This window comes from Tamandua tetradactyla, chromosome 11, assembly GCF_023851605.1.
Source record: "Tamandua tetradactyla isolate mTamTet1 chromosome 11, mTamTet1.pri, whole genome shotgun sequence".
Lineage (NCBI taxonomy): Eukaryota > Metazoa > Chordata > Mammalia > Pilosa > Myrmecophagidae > Tamandua > Tamandua tetradactyla.
This window is the reverse complement of record NC_135337.1, coordinates 62,599,731-62,619,347: the sequence shown is the minus strand read 5'-3', so window position 1 is coordinate 62,619,347 and position 19,617 is coordinate 62,599,731. Positions and strand designations below refer to the sequence as shown.

The 19,617-nt window shown below is 37.4% G+C and overlaps 2 protein-coding genes across 11 annotated transcripts in view; one reads left to right on the top strand and one right to left on the bottom strand.

The window, feature by feature from the left end:
• The window catches only part of ITGB3BP (integrin subunit beta 3 binding protein), a 106,186-nt gene extending 88,380 nt beyond the window's left edge, over positions 1–17,806 (bottom strand). For 2 of the 7 annotated variants that reach the window (XR_013159441.1, XM_077120733.1), the window contains exon 1: positions 17,411–17,806. Coding sequence is in view for 1 of the 7 variants with exons in the window: in XM_077120733.1 (XP_076976848.1) it covers positions 17,411–17,415 (5 nt within the window). In the remaining 6 variants the exon portion in view is untranslated. Of the gene's footprint in view, positions 1–16,149; positions 16,245–17,410 lie in introns of those variants that run through there. The other 5 variants (XM_077120738.1, XM_077120734.1, XM_077120735.1 and 2 more) reach the window with 4 other exon arrangements.
• EFCAB7 (EF-hand calcium binding domain 7) overlaps positions 17,541–19,617 on the top strand; it is a 65,251-nt gene continuing 63,174 nt past the window's right edge. For 3 of the 4 annotated variants that reach the window (XM_077120726.1, XM_077120727.1, XM_077120723.1), the window contains exon 1: positions 17,804–17,908. The gene's annotated coding sequence lies outside the window, so the exon portion shown is untranslated. Of the gene's footprint in view, positions 17,605–17,803; positions 17,909–19,617 lie in introns of those variants that run through there. The other variant, XM_077120724.1, reaches the window with a different exon arrangement.

The window sequence follows — 19,617 nt, the reverse complement described above, 5'->3', positions numbered from 1 at the left end:
TGTTCACTTTTCTTGTAATTTTGTTTTAATTAATAAAAAGTTATTTAAAAAAAAAGATGTTATCTACCAGGTTTCTTCAATGTGATAAATAAGAAAGCATATGTAAATATCTTGTTTCATACCACACTTTTCTTGACTTTTTAAAATAAAAATTTATTTATCCATAGACTTTTAATCAGCAGTTCAAATAAGAGATAAGCCATAGCATTCTTGTGCAGTTACTTGCAGTTGGCAATCATGAATCTTTTTTTTTAAGTTTATTTATTAATTAAAAAAATAAAGAAACAAAATAAAACATATATAATCAGTAATTCACAATATCATCACTTACTTGCATATTCATCATTCTTAGAGCATTTGCATTAATTCAGAAAAAGAAATAAAAAAATAATAGAAAAAGAAATAAAATGAACACAGGAAAGAAAAAAAAAAAAGATTATACCTACCATAGCCTTTACCCTTTACTTTCATTGATCACTAGCATTTAAACTAAATTTATTTTAGCATTTGTTCCCCCTATTATTTATTCTTATTCCATACGTTCTACTTCTTTGTTGACAAGGTAGATAAAAGGAGTATCAGACACAAGGTTTTCAAAATCACAGTCACATTGTGACAGCTGTATCATTATTCAATCATCCTGAAGAAACATGGCTACTGGAACACAGCTCTACAATTTCAGGCAGTTCCCTCCAGCCTCTCCATTACATTTTGAATAACAAGATGATATCTACTTGATGCATAAGAATAAGAGATGCTCAATGTCCCTGGCCATTAGAGAAATGCTAATCAAAACCACAATGAGATGTCATCTCACACCCACCAGAATGGCCATTATCAACAAAACAGAAAATGACAAGTGCTGGAGAGGATGTGGAGAAAGAGGCACACTTATTCACTGTTGGTGGGAATGTCAAATGGTGCAACCACTGTGGAAGAATAAACTTATGAAGTATGTAAAAACATGGATGGACCTTGAGAACATTATGCTGAGTGAGACTAGCCAAAAACTAAAGAACAAATACTGTATAGTCTCATTGATATGAACTGACATTAGCGAATAAACTTGGAATATTTTGTTCGTAACAGAGACCATCAGGAGATAGAAATAGGGTAAGATATTGGGCAATTGGAGCTGAAGGGATACAGACTGTGCAACAGGACTGGATACAAAAACTCAGAAATGGACAGCACAATACTACCTAACTGTAATATAATTATGTTAAAACACTGAATGAAGCTGCATGTGAGAATGATAGAGGGAGGAGGGCTGGGGACATAAATGAAATCAGAAAGAAAGATAGATGTTAAAGATTGAGATGGTATAATCTAGGACTGCCTAGAGTGTATAATAGTGAAATGTACAATGTACAAATTTTAAAAATGTTTTTGCATGAGGAAGAACAAAGGAATGTCATTATTGCAGGGTACTGAAAATGACGGTAATTAATATTTTAAAATGTCACCTTCTGTGTGAGACAAAAGCAAAAAATGTTTATTAGTTACAATATTTATATTTTGACTAGTGCATTTCCTAATATAACTTACGTAGATAATTTGAATGTCATAAGTACTTGGAATCTCAGGTAGGACATGAGATTTTGCTGGTTTGTCCAGAGTGATGCCCCGATGAATCCCAGAGTGACTCGATCAGGGAGTGGAAAAGTATCTGCAAAGTCCCCTTCGGGGAGTGGTGAGAATGGGCAGAAATTCAACTTCCTCAAGTTGAATTCTTGATATTCTCACAAGCAGTGTGGACAACCAAAGCTATAGGCAGAGCCCCAGTATATTGGGGTTTGTTCATATGAAACTTAACGCTGCAAAGGATAGGTCAAGTCTACTTAAAATTTAGGCCTAAGAGTCACCACCAAGAGAGCCTCTTTTGTTGCTCAGATGTGGCCCCTCTCTCCAGCCAACACAATGAGCAGTCTCACCACCCTACCCCTCTCTACATGGGACGTGACTCCCAGGGGTGTGGACCTTTCTGGCAACGTGGGACAGAGATCTTGGAATGAACGGAGACTCAGCATCAAGGGATTGAGAAAAACCCTAGAATGAGCTGAAACCTAGCATCAAGGGATTGAGAAAAACTTCTCGACCAAAAGGAGGAAGAGGGAAATGAGACAATGTGTCAATGGCTGAGAGATTCCAAACAGAGTCCAGAGGTTATCCTTATGCATCAAGTAGATATCATCTTGTTATTCAAGATGTAATGGAGAGGCTGGAGGGAACTGCCTGAAAGTGTAGAGCTGTGTTCCAGTAGCCATGTTTCTTGAGGATGATTGAATAATGATACAGCTGTCACAATGTGACTGTGATTTTGAAAACCTTGTGTCTGATGCTCCTTTTATCTACCTTGTCAACAAAGGAGTAGAACGTATGGAATAAAAATAAATAATAGGGGGAACAAATGCTAAAATAAATTTAGTTTAAATGCTAGTGATCGATGAAAGCAAAGGGTAAGGGCTATGGTAGGTATAATCTTTTTTTTTTTTTTTCTTTCCTGTGTTCATTTTATTTCTATTTCTGAATTAATGCAAATGCTCTAAGAAATCATGAATATGCAACTAAGTGATGATATTGTGGATTACTGATTATGTATGTTGTTTTATTTTGTTTCTTTATTTTTTAATTAATAAATAAACTTAAAAAAAAGATTCATGATTGCCAACTGCAAGTAACTGCACAAGAATGCTATGGCTTATCTCTTATTTGAACTGCTGATTAAAAGTCTATGGATAAATAAATTTTTATTTTAAAAAGTCAAAAAAAGTGTGGTATGAAACAAGATATTTACATATGCTTTCTTATTTATCACATTGAAGAAACCTGGTAGATAACATCTTTTTTTTTAATAACTTTTTATTAATTAAAACAAAATTACAAGAAAAGCAAACATCCTTAATATATGCTCATTCTGCTCTACATATATAATCAGTAATTCACAATATCATCACATAGTTGCATATTCATCATCATGATCATTTCTTAGAACATTTGTATCAATTCAGAAAAAGAAATAAAAAGACACAGAAAAATAAAAAAACAGAAAAAGAAAACAAGAATTTTACATACCAAACCCCTTACCCCTCCCTTCATGATCACTAGCATTTCAAACTGAATTTATTTTAACAGGGACGTTGAACATCTCTTCATGTGTCGTTTGGCCGTTTGTATTTTCTCTTCTGAGAGATGTCTGTTCAAATCTTTTTCCCATTTTGTAATAGGATTGGCTGTCTTTTTGTTGTTGAGTTGAACAATCTCTTTATAAATTCTGGATACTAGACCTTTATCTGATATGTCGTTTCCAAATATTGTCTCCCATTGTGTAGGCTGTCTTTTTACTTTCTTGATGAAGTTCTTTGATGCACAAAAGTGTTTAATTTTGAGGAGTTCCCATTTATTTATTTATTTCTTCAGTGCTCTTGCTTTAGGTGTAAGGTCTATAAAACCGTCTCCAATTATAAGATTTATAAGATATTTCCCTATATTTTCCTCTAACTGTTTTATGGTCTTAGACCTGATGTTTAGATCTTTGATCCATTTTGAGTTAACTTTTGTATAGGGTGTGAGATACAGGTCCTCTTTCATTCTTTTGCATATGGATATCCAGTTCTCTAGGCACCATTTATTGAAGAGACTGTTCTGTCCCAGGTGAGTTGGATTGACTGCCTTATCAAAGATCAAATGTCCATAGATGAGAGGGTCTATGTCTGAACACTCTATTTGATTCCATTGGTCAATATATCTATCTTTATGCCATTACCATGCTGTTTGACCACTGTGGCTTCATAATGTGCCTTAAAGTCAGGCAGCATGAGACCTCCAGCTTCATTTTTTGTCTCAAGATACTTTTAGCAATTCGGGGCACCCTGCCCTTCCAGATAAATTTGCTTATTGGTTTTTCTATTTCTGAAAAGTAAGTTTTTGGGATTTTGATTGGTATTGCGTTGAATCTGTAAATCAATTTAGGTAGAATTGACATCTTAACTATATTTAGTCTTCCAATCCATGAACACGGTATGCCCTTCCATCTATTTAGGTCTTCTGTGATTTCTTTTAACAGTTTCTTGTAGTTTTCTTTGTAAAGGTCTTTTGTCTCCTTAGTTAAATTTATTCCTAAGTATTTTATTCTTTTAGTTGCAATTGTAAATGGAATTCATTTCTTGATTCCCCCCTCAGATTGTTCATTACTAGTGTATAGAAACACTACAGATTTTTGAATGTTGATCTTGTAACCTGCCACTTTGCTGTACTCGTTTATTAGCTTTAGTAGTTTTGCTGTGGATTTTTCAGGGTTTTCGACATATAGTATCATATCATCTGCAAACAGTGATAGTTTTACTTCTTCCTTTCCAATTTTGATGCCTTGTATTTCTTTTTCTTGTCTAATTGTTCTGGCTAGAACTTCCAACACAATGTTGAATAACAGTGGTGATAGTGGACATCCTTGTCTTGTTCCTGATCGTAGGGGGAAAGTTTTCAGTTTTTCCCCATTGAGGACGATATTAGGTGTGGTTTTTTCATATATTCCCTTTATCACTTTAACGAAATTCCCTTGTATTCCTATCCTTTAAAGTGTTTTCAACAGGAAAGGAAGCGGAATTTTGTCAAATGCTTTCTCTGCATCAATCGAGATGATCATGTGATTTTTCTGCTTTGATTTGTTGATATGGTGTATTACATTAATTGATTTCCTTATGTTGAACCATCCTTGCATACCTGGGATGAATCCTACTTCGTGATGATGTATAATTCTTTTAATGTGTTGCTGGATTCGATTTGCTAGAATTTTGTTGAGGATTTTTGCATCTCAAAATCTTAGAAAGATTGGTCTGTAGTTTTCTTTTTTTGTAGTATCTTTGCCTGGTTTTGGTATGAGGGTGATGTTGGCTTCATAGAATGAATTAGGTAGCTTTCCTTCCACTTGAATTTTTTTGAAAAGTTTGAGCACGATTGGTAGTAATTCTTTCTGGAATGTTTGGTAGAATTCACATGTGAAGCCATCTGGTTCTGGACTTTTCTTTTTGGGAAGCTTTTGAATGACTGATTCAATTTCTTTACTTGTGATTGGTTTGTTGAGGTCATCTATTTCTTCTTGAGTCAAAGTTGGTTGTTCATGCCTTTCTAGGAAGTTGTCCATTTCATCTACATTGTTGTATTTATTGGCATAAAATTGTTCACAGTATCCTGTTATTACCTCCTTTATTTCTGTGGGGTCAGTGGTTATGTCTCCTCTTTCATTTCTGATCTTATTTGCATCCTCTCTCTTCTTTGTCAATCTTACTAAGGGCCCATTAATCTTATTGATTTTCTCACAGAACCAACTTCTGGTTTTATTGATTTTCTCAATTGTTTTCATATTCTCAATTTCATTTATTTCTGCTCTAATCTTTGTTATTTCTTTTCTTTTGCTTGCTTTGGGGTTAGTTTGCTATTCTTTCTTCAGTTCTTCCAAGTGGACAGTTAATTCCTGTATTTTTGCCCTTTCTTCTTTTTTGATATAGGCATTTAGGGCAATAAATTTCCCTCTGAGCACTGCCTTTGCTGCGTCCCATAGGTTTTGATATGTTGTGTTTTCATTTTCATTCGCCTCAAGATATTTACTAATGTCTCTTGTAATTTCTTCCTTGACCCACTGGTTGTTTAAGAGTGTGTTGTTGAGCCTCCACGTATTTGTGAATTTTCTGGCACTCTGCCTATTATTGATTTCCAACTTCATTCCTTTATGATCCCAGAAAGTGTTGTGTATGATTTCAATCTTTTTAAGTTTGTTGAGACTTGCTTTGTGACCCATCATATGGTCTATCTTTGAGAATGATCCATGAGCACTTGAGAAAAAGGTGTATCCTGCTGTTGTGGGGTGTAATGTCCTATAAATGTCTGTTAAGTCTAGCTCATTTATTGTAATATTCAAATTCTCTGTTTCTTTATTGATGCTCTGTCTAGATGTTCTGTCCATTGATGAGAGTGGGGAATTGAAGTCTCCAACTATTATGGTTGGTGTGTCTACTTCCGTTTTCAGTGTTTGCAGTGTTTGCCTCATGTATTTTGGGGCATTCTGGTTCGGTGCATAAATATTTATGATTGTTATGTCTTCATGTTGAATTGTTCCTTTTATTAGTACATAGTATCCTTCTTTGTCTCTTTTAACTGTTTACATTTGAAGTCTAATTTGTTGGATATTAGTATAGCAACACCTGCTCTTTTCTGGTTGTTATTTGCGTGAAATATCATTTCCCAACCTTTCACTTTCAACCTACTTTTGTCTTTGGGTCTAAGATGTGTTTCCTGTAGACAGCATACAGAAGGATCCTGTTTTTAAATCCATTCTGCCAGTCTATGTCTTTTGATTGGAGAGTTCAGTCCATTAACATTTAGTGTTATTACTGTTTGGGTAGTACTTTCCTCTACCATTTTGCCTTTTGTATTCTATATGTCATATCTAATTTTCCTTCTTTCTACACTCTTCTCCACACCTCTCTCTTCTGTCTTTTCATATCTGACTCTAGTGCTCCCTTTAGTATTTCTTGCAGAGCTGGTCTCTTGGTCACAAATTCTCACAGTGATTTTTTGTCTGAAAATGTTTTAATATCACCCTCATTTTTGAAGGACAATTTTGCTGGGTATAGAATTCTTGGTTGGCAGTTTTTCTCTTTTAGTAATTTAAATATATCATCCCACTGTCTTCTCGCCTCCATGGTTTCTGCTGAGAAATCTACACATAGTCTTATTGGGTTTCCCTTGTATGTGATAGATTGCTTTTCTCTTCTTGATTTCAAGATCCTCTCTTTCTCTTTGACCTCTGACACTCTGACTAGTAAGTCTATTTGGATCTATTCTCTTTGGGGTACGCTGCACTTCTTGGATCTGTAATTTTATGTCTTTCATAAGAGTTGGGAAATTTTTAGTGATAATTTCTTCCATTAGTTTTTCTCCTCCTTTTCCCTTCTCTTCTCCTTCCCGGACACCCACAACACGTATATTTGTGCGCTTCATATTATCACTCAGTTCCCTGAGTCCTTGTTCATATTTTTCCATTTTTTTCTCTATAGTTTATGTACCTTGTCGGATTTCAGAGATTCCGTCCTCCAGTTCACTAATCCTAACCTTTGTGTCTTGAAATCTACCATTGTAGGTTTCCATTGTTTTTTTCATCTCTTCTACTGTACCTTTCATCCCCATAAGTTCCGTGATTTGTTTTTCCAGACTTTCCATTTCTTCTTTTTGTTCATTCCTTGCCTTCTTCAGATCCTCCCTCAATTCATTGATTTGATTTTTGATGAGGTTTTCCATGTCTGTTCGTATATTCTGAATTAGTTGTTTCAGCTCTTGTATCTCATTTGAACTATTGGTATGTTCCTTTGACTGGGCCATATCTTCAATTTTCCTGGTGTGATGATATTTTTTGCTGGCATCTAGACATTTAATTACCTTAATTAGTTTATTCTGGAGATTGCTTTCACTTCTCTTAGCTAGGGTTTTCTTGCTAGATGAATTTGTTGTCTATCTGTTCTTTGACCTTCAGTTCAGCTTTTTCCAGACCTCTAGCTTAGGTTTTGTTTAACAGAGAATAATTTTTCAGTTCTTGTTTTCTTTTTCTTGCCCTGCTTGTACGGTGCTTTTTCCCTCCCCACTCTTAGAAGGGTCTACGTAGGTATTATAGACTCCAGCCGGGTTTTACTGGACTAAACTGGCCTCCTGTCAGGGGGAAGGAGTCATCTGCGTCAGTTTTCCCTGAGGTGAGACCCAGCAGGTTAAAAGAATTTCCTGTGAAGTCTCTGGGCTCTGTTTTTCTTATCCTGCCCAGTATGTGGCGTGTCTGTCTGCGGGTCGCACCTGCAAAAGATGTTGTGGCACTTTTAACTTTGGAAGACTGTCCCTGCTGGGGGCGTGGTAGAGACGGAGGAGATGTTGTAGGTTGGTTTTAATGGCTTCAAATTGCCAAGCCCTGGGGTCTGAATTCCTTGAGAGAGGAATTCCACCTGAGTTGAGCTTCTCCCCGCCCCTGGGGAAGGCACAGGTGGGAGACAGCCCTGAAAGCAGTCCGTTTCTGCCTATGCCTGGGGCAGTTGCAGCCTGAGAAGTCCCGCCGCTGAATCCAGAGGCTGCCAAGTCTCCGTAGAAACACAGCCACTAAGACCTCCGTTTCCTCCCTTTTTCTCTTTTTCCGTGAGCCCAATGAGCAAACTACGCCTTACACAGGTTTAGAGTCTCTTTCCTTTCCCTCCAGGAAGCCACCTGTGGGGGAGGGGCCCCAGGCGCCGGCCACCGTGGCTTGGGGAACTCATGGTTTTGGGGAGGCTTACAGCCAGTCCAGCTGGTCCAGACTGGGTACGCTGTGTGTCTGGTCACTGACGTGGCTCCGGGAGCTGTTCTGTACTGTTTCTGGGTATTTAGTAGTTGTTCTGGAGGATGAACTAAAATGCGCACATTGCTAAGCCTCCATCTTGGCTTTAAGGATGTTTGTTTTTCTTGTAATTTTGTTTTAATTAATAAAAAATTACTAAAAAAAAAAAAAGATGTTATCTACCAGGTTTCTTCAATGTGATAAATAAGAAAGCATATGTAAATATCCTGTTTCATACCACGCTTTTTTTTTAACTCACCTGTCCATACTCTGGATAAAAGGAACAATAGACGCAAGGTTTTCAGAATCACACAGTCACATCATAAAAACTATATAGTTATACAGTCTTTTTCAAGAATCAGGCCTATTGGAACACAGTTCAACAGCTTCAGGTACTTCCCTCTAGCCACTCCAATATACCATAAACTAAACAGGAGTATCTATATGTGTAAGAATAACTTGCATACTCTGTGTGAAACCTCTCAGCCACTCTGACTTTATTTTGTCTCATTTCTCTCTTCCCCCTTTTGGTTAAGAAGGCTTTCTCATTCCCATGATGTCAGGTCCCAGCTTATCCCTAGGAGACAGGTCCCAGGTTGCCAGGGATATTTACACCCCTGGGAGTCATGTCCACATAGTGGGGAGGGCAGTAAGTTCACCTGTCAAGTCGGCTTAGAGAGGCCACATCTGAGCAACAAAGGAGGCTCTTCAGGAATGACTCTTAGGCATAATTATCAGTTGGTTTCGCCTCTCTATTGCAGAAATAAGCTTCCGGGGCTGAGGCCCAATATTGAGGACTCAGCCTATTAAACTGGTTGTCCCCAGTGCTTGTGAGAATATCAGAACTCCCCAGAAAGGAAAGTTTAGTATTTCCTCTTTCTCCCCAGTCCCCCAAGAGGACTTTGCAAGTACTTTTTTACTCTCTGCCCAAATTAGTCTGGGATATTTCAGGGTATCACACTAACCTGTAAAAACTAACAAGATCTCATGCCCTATTCAAGATTCCTTGTATTTATGGTGTTCAAGTAAACTGATCATACGAATTAAATTAGATAATGTGCTACCCAGAATATAAATGTTGCACCAAATTAAACATCTCTCCCTTTGATTTCAAGGTTGAAGTTTGAAAATATGGACGATATCATCCTTTACCCAGTATTCTGATTTGCCTTAGTCCTATCCAGGTCAATTCCATTCATCTCTCTAAACAAAGTCTGGATCACTTTTTCAGCTTTTTGAACAGTTGCTGAGTGGGGTAATGCTGACATTCATAGCTTCAGTACTCTAACTCTGAGTCTCAGGTGCTACATAAATATCTGAAGTTTCAGCACACTTACAACTGCTAGCTTTTAGTAACCAATAATGATTTGTCTAACTGCATCATTCCTTCTTTATTTATTAGCTAGCATTTTACTCCAAGGTAAAGCTTTTTCCTGTCTTCCTTTCCTTATTCATTTATTTGTTTCTATCACTATGGAATCATGGATTTTTATTTTATCCAATATTTATTTTGGTGTTTGAATTGTCCCAGACTTGGCCAGTGGGACCCCTTAAAAGCTGGTTCCAGTGTCCTATTCATGTAAACCTGTAATTCTTTCAGTACTTCCTTACCTTTCCAAACAAAAAGATGTTCTCTGCCCCAGCACAGAGGGTCAGCCTTTGCTCCAATGGGATCTGGTTCTATTTAGTGGATAATGGTATTTAGAAATAAAGATCTAGGCACTAAATGTGCCTATTGCTACTTAGGCCATTTTTATAGTCCCTTTCAATGGACAGAACTGGAACACACATTTCTATTCTATCTCTATATCTATATTTAAAAAGCCCATGCTGGAATACAGACGTACACACACAAACACAGTTATATCTACCTCTATCTTTATATCTATAATTTAAAAGCCCATGTTTTATATTAACAACTCCAACACCAAATTAAAATATTTGAAATCCTTCTCTCCAACAGTGAGAAATCTGGCTCCTGCGATCCTTAATGTATTTACTCCTATCCTCAAGCTTAGAACAAGAGAACCTAAGTTTCAGAAGTGCTAACTATACCACTGTGGGGAAAAAACTATCTACTAAGATTCAGATTCAATATTAGTTCTTTCTTTTTTTAGCATACACTTTATATACATACAGTGAAAGGTACAAATCCTAAGTGTACAGTTGAATGAGTTTTCAAATGCATACTACCTCTTTGTAACCACCCCCATCCTTATCAAGATATAAAAATTTGGAATCACCCACGAAAGTTTAAAGTTCATTTCAAGTCCATCATTTCTACCATTTTTCTAATTTTTTTTTTTTACCATAGATTAGTCTTACATATTCTAGGATTCCATATTCTGGAACCAGATGCAATATGCACCTTTGGGTCTAGTTATTTCTGCTCAGTATGATGATGAAAATCATTAACGTTGCTATGGGTATCAGTTGTTCCTGCACTTTTATTTTAATAGTCTATTATATGAATATGCCACCATATGTTTACGAATTCTCCTGTTGATGGACATCAGGTTTGTTTTCAGTTGTTAGCTATTATGAGTCAAGTTTCTATGAATGATTTTTTCAAGTTTTTTTCCTTAGTTATATTCATTTCTCTTGGATAAATAAATACCTAGGAACAGAACTGCTGGATCATAGGGTAGGTGTATATTTAACTTTATAAAAAACTGCCAAACTATTCTCCAAAGTAATTTACCATCTACTGCTTCTACTAGCAATGTATAAAAGTTCCACTTATTTTGCAGCAGTATATGGTGCTGCCACCCTATTTTAGCTATTCTACTGGATATTAAATAGTATTCCATTACAGTTTTAATTTGCATTTCCCTAATGTTTAACAATGTGCTTGTTGGCCATCTCTATCTTCTTTTATAAAATACTGGTTCAAGTGGCAAAAATTCTTCACATATTATATATATTTTTTGTCTGAAAATATATTTTGTAAATATTTTTTCCCAGTCAGTTGCCTAACAATTCAGTTTCTTAATGATTTCTTCTGGTGAGCAGACATTTAAAATTCAGATAAAATTTATCAATTTTTTCTTTTATGGTTATTGCTTTCTGTGCCTTTTCTGAAATCTTATCTACCCAAGATTGTAAAAACATTATGATACATTTTCTCCCAGAAGCCTCTTACATTTGGCATATGACATATCAAATCAAATTCTAGATATGGTATAAGGCAGATGTCAAGTTTTTTTTTTTTTTTCCATAAGGTGCTTTAGAACCATTTTTTAAAAAGACTTTTCTTTCAATCCATTAAATTGCTTTGGTACCTTTGTGGGTCTATTTCTTAACTTTCTACTCTGTTCCATTTATCTATTTGTCTGTTATTTTGCCCAAATTACGTATTTTACATTATTACTACTAAGCCTACTTAGTGGATTATTTTAGTTTCCCAGGTTGCTTAAGTTAGTATCATGAAACGGTTTGACTTAAACAGTGGGAATTTATTTGCTCATTGTTTTAAGGCCAGGAAAATGTCCAAATCAAGGCATTATCAAGGTAATACTACCTATGCAAAGACTGTGGCGTTCCTTGATCCTCTGTCACATAGCAAGGCACACAGCGTTATCTGCTGGTCTCTCCTCTTCCAAGTTTTAGAGTTCAGCTTCCATGGCTTTCTCTCTGTGTCTGAATTTCATTATCTTATAAGGGGCTACAGTAATAGGAGTAAGACCCATCTGATTGAGATGGGACACATCTTAACTGAAGCAATCTCATAAAAAGTTCCTAATTACAATAGGTTTCACACCTACAGGAAAGGATTAAATCTAAGAACTAGTTTTTCTGGGGTACCCAGAGCTTCAAACCACCACACTCTAGCCTCTGGGGCTATCTCTCCCCCCACAGCAAAAGTTCTTTCTATATGCAAAATACATTCATTCCATCAGAATATCCCAAGAGCCTTAAGTCATTCAAGAAATTACACTTCAGTATAAAGTCTCATCAAAATCGGTTATGGGTTTAGTCCATCCTGGGGCAGAATTTCCATTCCACTGTGGACCTGTGAAACTGAGAAAGCAAACTATGTGCTTCCAATATATAAAGGAGAGATAAATAGAGGATAAATATTTCCATTCCAGATGGGAGAAACTGGAAGGAAAACAGGGGTTACAGGTCCTCTAAAATTCTGAAGTCTTGCAAGGCAATGTTCCATTAGATGTCAAGGTCTGACAGTCATCTGTGGAAGGATGTTCTGTCCTCCAGGATGGATGAAGCAGCAACCCCACCCCTTGCAAGCACTTACACAGTGGCTATGCACTCCCCAAATACTAGGGACAAGGTTCCACCCTCTCCATGCATAGGGGTGGTAATCAGACTCTCCACAAGCCCCAGAGCACAGGAACAACCCTCTCAGAACACTGTGATGGCAGGACTCTTCCTGAACAACAAGGAAGAAGGACCTCCCCACCTCCACCAAGTGCTCAGGCAGACTCACCCTTTCAATATATGTAGATGAGCCTGTTCTCTTGGCCCAAGAAGATGTCTCTGTTCAGACCTCAGCTTCCACAGTTCTGCACTTCAAGTTATTTTTTTTTCAATCTGTCCCTTTTCTGTCCCTTTCAGTCCAGCCTGGCAGTAGTTCCATTCACAAAGATCTCACCAAAAAAAACTTGTTGGTTTTGCATGTAGTACACAGGGGCCCAAACCATCAGGCAAAAGAACCTTCCACAAATCTTCCTAATTAACTGCATTTCCATTCTAACTTCCCTTGAAAGAGCTGACTGGTTCCATGTTCAGTTAAACCTTCACATGGGGCACTATTCTCTGAGAATTTACTTTCTGGAAGCTCAAAATTTTCCAAATAGTCAATTTCTGGTTTGTTTTTACTGAGACGTTCAGTTCTCAGCTTATTCTTTTTCTCTTATGTTTTATTATAAGCTGCAAGGAGAAACCAGGCTGCACTTTCTACATTTAGCTTGCAAATCTTCTCAGCTAAATAACAAGTTTATCACTTTCAAGTTCTGCCCTCCATCCAACATCAGAACTCAATTTTGCCAAGAAAAGTTGCTTTCTGGAAGCTCAGAATTTTCCAAATCATCAATTCTGGTTTCTTTTTACCTAGGAGTTCAGTTCTCAGCTTCTTCCTTTTATGTTTTACTATACGCTGCAAGGAGAAACCAGGCTGCACTTTATATATTTAGCTTGGAAATCTCCTCAGCTAAATAACCAAATTTATCTCTTTCAGGTCTGCCCTCCATCCAATATCAGAACTCAATTCTGCCAAGTTCTTGGTCACATTAAAACAAGAATAGCCTTTCCCTTAGTTTCCAAAAACACATTCATTTTCTTCTAAGGGCTCATGGGAAGTATCTTTAGCATCCATATTTCTACCATTAATCTCTTTAAAGCAATCCAGACCTTTTCTATCAAGCACCTCACAATACTTTCAGCTCTTATTCATTATCCAATTTCAAAAACATTTCTACATTTTTGGTATTTACAATAGCAGCACTCTACTCTCCCAGCAGCAAAATCTGTTTTAGTTCCCTAGACTGCTCAAAGCAAATACCATAAAATGCATTGGGTTAAACAATGGGAATTTATTTGTTCATGGTTAAGGGCAAGAATAATATCCAAAAGGCATCATCACAGTGATGCTTTCTACCCAAAGACTGTGGCATTACTTGCCTCCTATGTCACATGGTAAGGTATATGGTGGCATTTGCTGGCCTCTCCTATCTCTTCAGGGTTTCAATGATTTCACCTTCTTGCTTCCATGGCTTCCTTTCTCTTAGTATGAGTTTTATTCTCTTATAAAATATTCCCATAATAAGATTAAGACCAATCTTGATTGAGATAGGTCACACTTTAACTGAAGGAGTCTCATCAAAAGGTCTCACTTTAATATGTTCACACCCACAGAAATGGATTAAATTTAACGATTTCCTGGGGTACATATAGTTTCAATCTATCACCTTATGTACTTCCACCTCAGTTCTTTTCCAAGAATGCTTTGGTTATCATGGGTCCTTTCCCTTTTTATACAGATTTAAATATCAGTTTGTCAATTTCTATAAAAAGTTTGCTGGCATCACTACAGGGATTGCACTGAATCTAAAGTTCAATTAGAGAGAACAAAAATCTTAACAATATCAAGACTTCCAATCAATACACATGCCCACTTTTAAGTCTCCAATTTCTTTAAGCAACACTTTGTAAAATCCACTACAGAGGTCTTGCCTGTCTCATGTCATGTTCTAATTTATTAAAAGTATTCTGTTAACGTAATTGTATACGTAATTTTTACACTTCAATGCCCAGGTGTTCACTACTAAACTATATAGAATTAATTTTTAAAAAATTCTTTATTATGGTAACACATGTATAGAACATAATAATTTCTGGCTTTTGTACACTCATTTGTACAATTCATTGATTTTAATTACCTTCACAATATTGTGTTACCTTTTCTATGGTTCCGCTCTTTTCAAGATTCTCCTTTTACTTTCCAACTCTTTTGGTAATCTCTTGACTCCTCAAGCTAGTAAAGCTACAACTTTTCTATTGTGTTCTAGCTGAATTGTACTACATGGATTGCCCTTCGGCAAAAAAACTACACATATAATTTCAAATCTTAGCCATTAAATTCCCTCAAATTTCTGCCTGTTCATAATTCCTCTTCAGTGCCTCAAGTAGCTTTTTTTCATGTTTTGCCCACAATTTATCAGTTATCTGTAGGAAATTTAGTCCAAAATAAGTTACTTAGACATTACTGACAGTGGAACCCTATCTATTAAGTTTATATATTTATATATACATTTTGTTGGTTTCTTTGTTTGGGAAGTCCATGGGCCAGGAATTGAACCCAGGTTTCCCGCATGGCATGTTCTAAGCTTTATAAAAATAATACACTGTATCTACTCTTCTAAAAATTGCTTCTTTCACTCATTGTTTTTAAGATTCATTCATCCACTCAACAGTCACCTGACATATGCTCTTTCCTATTTATTTCAGATTCATTTAGGCCATGTGGTAGTTAGATTCAGGTGTCAACTTGGCCAGGTGAAGTTGCCAATGGACATAAGCCATTGGCATGGGAAGCTCATCTGTCAATGATTGCATCTGTGGTGGGCTAGGGGGAGTGCCTCCTGCAATGAGTAAATTTTAATTTAATTGGTTGGGTGCTTAAATGAGTAAGCTCAAAGCAGTACAGACCAAGCAGCTCAGCCCAGACTTTTGGAGATGTAGAATCATCTGGGGGAAAGCTGTGGGAACCCAGAAGCCAGGAGAGAAGGCCAGCAGAGATCACCCTGTGCCTTCCTGTGTAATAGAGACCTCAGATGAAAGTTAGCTGCCTTTCCTTTGAAGAAGTATAAGTCTTTAACTAAATAAATTCCCCTTTATTAAAAGCCAATCCATTTCTGCATTCTGGCAGCTTTAGCAAACTAGTATAGGCCGTATATGTTTTCATAATTACCCACTGCTGTACTGAAGTTTCTTCCTGACAAGGTTCAAAGAAATTAGAACTAAATTGCACCCTACCATAAGTTACGTTACACATTTAACCTTGCAAGTACATACCAAAAAGTCATCTCAATAACACAAAAAAATTATTTCGCCTTCATATGTAACTTGCCAAAATGATTTGCACCCCTCCCATGCATGACTTTACTATTTAGCACACTTAAAAAATAAGTTTAACAATGATAGAGATCTTCTAAAATATTATACTTTATGCATGATTTAACCACTAATTTGGTCTTAAATCACTTTGCTAAAACAAACAGTGAATGTGCTGTATATTATGTCGACATCAAGATTGGACATTATTGTCAGAACACATTTACCTTAGACTCTGCTAAAATAACATGTATCTGTTCATATGTTAAGAAAACACTTGTCAGAAAGTTCCATTTTCAGCAGTTTTTTGTTTCCCCACTACCTATAACAGAACGGGAACATAGTTCAGGTTATATCACCACTTATGTAAATACACACCAGTTTGTTTCCTTTATATTCCCTATTTAAAAGGGTTTTTGCTACACTAGTCTTACAGCTTTGGCAAAGGAAAAACTCAATCTATTACTTTCAAGGGTATAAGTAAGACACATTTTGATAGTGATGTGTAGGATAACACATTCGGTGCTAAGGTTCTATTACTTGAACAGTCATTGTCAAATAAGCTCACCCTTTCTAAACCTGTTTCTTATCTGCAGAGTAGAGACAAAAGCAGCCTCTGCATTCTAAGGTCCTTTTTAGGATTCAAAGAGCAAAAAATAGGTAAAGCGCTAACCATAGGTTAAAGATCCAAAGACTAAATGTAATGTATTATTATTTCTTCACATCTTCCAACTTTCATGTCCTATCTGATACAGATATTTCCCCCAACGTGTTTCTTTCTATTTTGCTCAAACATGAAAACAAAGGAGGAATTACGCAGGGGGAGGAGGTACCTGCCTGGGGACAAGTGGAAGTCAAAGAGAAGAATTTCGGGAGTTGGATGCTCCTCCCCGCACCCCCCCCAAAAAAACCCCATAAAGTTCTTCATAGAAAAAAAGTTTTTTGAAATTTTTAAACGGCAGCAACTGTACTACTGGTGCTGGAAGGGAATCTGGAGCTCTTCAGTACACTTATTTACTCTTAGCCGAAGTCTAGACCTGATAAGTGACTGGCCCAACGCCGGACAGTGAATGAGCCTCAAACGCAATCCAAGTCTCTTGAGAACCAGTGCATGAGTCCTCCCGCCAGTTTAGAAGAACTCACCACACCAGGCACTAAACCACTTTAGTTTTCAATACACTGCTCCATTTTCGGTTTATCGTATGCGAGATTATTTCAAACTAGGTATCATTTAAATATAGGTCACAAGCTATGCAACCTGTCAAAAGCCTTGGATAATCAGAATGAAGGAGGACAACGATTACCGACTCGGGACTGCTGGAAGAAGAGTTGAGATGGGTCGACGTACTCGGCAAGCGGAACTATCGACGAAGGAGAATGTTTTATATTCGGAAAAATCGGAGAGAAAAAAGGCCACTATATCACATATCTACTCTTCCTGCTCAGAGAGGGGCCCAAGCAAACAACGCTTGGGGAGGAGATACCTACGGCATTTTGAAATTCAGGGAAACACCACCGTTGAATAAAATGAACTGAGCAACCTTTTCTGAAAAACCAAGAACCGGCTAAAGGAAACGCTGAAGCGTCGAAAGCGCGGGCGAGCGGTCGCTGCGTCACACCCGAGTGGCCCGCCGGAAACATTCTCCCTGCGATGAAGGATCCGTGTGTGCGCGTCTATGGGGGTAAGTAGGGGTGAAGAGTCTACTCCCAGGACTGCATCGAGTCCCTCCCGGATGCAACAGAGCCTCTCTCACGTCTCAGGCCTTAACACGTCCCTGAGAGAGAGAGCGACAGCGACCGTCTCTGTTCGATCTTGATTGACGTTTCCTAAATTTCTATCCGGACCGCTTGGGGAGGTGCTCTGCATCTTATTTCCGGTGGCGAAGAGGTGCGGTTTCCATGGTAATTAGAAAAAGGTTGAAATCGGTCCGGTGGCGGTGAGGAGACGCGGAATCGCTGAAAAGAATTGGCTGCGCTTTCTCCTTTGTGAGCTAGAATTTGGTTGCTAACAGCTTGCTGTCTCGGTCTCTTCGCCTCCATCCGCTGCTCACTGTTCTGCTTACTTTTCTCTCGCTGGCTTATTTTACTTCTCTGTCATACTAACAGCTGGTCTGTTGGCACCTAAAATGTGCACATGAATGCTGTTTTATGCCCATAGGAATACAGAAATAGAGAAATGTTGCCCGAGATTAGCCCTGAACGTCTTTCAGTGTGTGGAGATGGTGACAGGATGGCTCTCTGTTTTCATTTGGCCCTGTAGAAGCCTTAGGCACTTGTTAACAGTTTATTTTTCTTGCTGTTGTGTGGCTGGTTATTTATGGAGCCATTTGCTGCAATATGCTCTCTAGGCCCTTGTCTCGGTCTCGGCCTGGAGTTTTAAATGGAGGAGGCTTCCAAGCCTGAGGGGTGCAGTTTTATATTTATTTAAGCTTCAGTTTAGTCTCTCGTCAAAGAAAGGGAAAGAATAGAATTCTGAAACATTTCTGCCGTGGGATTTCCACATGAAGGAGTCACCTTATTTGGAAAGAAATATTCGAGGACGATCCTAAAATACACTTACATTTTAAAATTGCTTGCTGTAAAGTGAACATTCGCTCTCCTTTCTTATAGGAACAGTTTTCTTTCACATTCGTGAGGAGATGCATGCACGCATATGTGTTTGAAACACTGATGCTTAATTATAGTGATACCAATTTGCAGTAACCAGACTGTGACACTGCATCCCTATGGGGTCCTTCTAAATCTGGTGTAATATGAAAGTGTCAGGCAGGCTGTCTGTGTATTATAAATAGGGTACTTCATCCATGATAAGCGATTATTATCTTTCTTTCCCAAGTGTAAAAGACCTATATAATTCAAGAAGGTGCAAGTGATTTAGGCCTCCTGAGTAAGAATCCAATGAGTCCTGAAGGGGACCCTACCTGTGTCGTCTTATTGTTGAACTTGAAATATTCAATTTATTAGGTTGTAATGTATTTTTTAGAAGTCCAAGCTGGGTAAAGTAATGTTGGAAGCTATTAGATCACCAGCACTATTTAGTGCCCCATAGTAAGCATTGTCCAAGAAGCCTTCATCCACATTAATAAAGAAGAAACTGTTAGCGAAATTTACTGCCTTTTGCCACTTACTACTAGCGGGGGTGACATCTCAGTCCCTTAATTTCCTCATCTGTAAAACGGACCAAAAATAGCTGACCACCTTAGTAGGAATAAAACAAGATGCATGACAGTTCTTTAAGCTCTTAGGAGCAGAATAGAGCTATATAAATCCAAAATATTATTATTAATAATGGAACACAGTAAAACTCCATGATAATGCTATAAATGGGATTTTAAAAATTCAGTCATTTAAAATATGGGGCCGCATTATTGGGATGTTAATGAAATGACCTGGTTGATCCTGCTGTAAAGGATGGGTGCCAACTGCCAAACACATTATATCCAAATTCTCGTAATTGTGGAGTTTCACTCTATTTAGCACTTCCTATGTTCCAGGCACTGTTCTATGTGGTTTGCATGTATGAATTTATATAATCCTCATAACTACCCTATGAAAAGTCTCATCTGACTGTCCTCTTGTGAGAGAATAGACGTGTACTTTTCCTTTGTCCTATGATTCTTCTTATGTATTATGTTACATCTTTGTCCTTTGGGCTATTATCACATACTTAAGGAAAAATTATATACGTATATTTA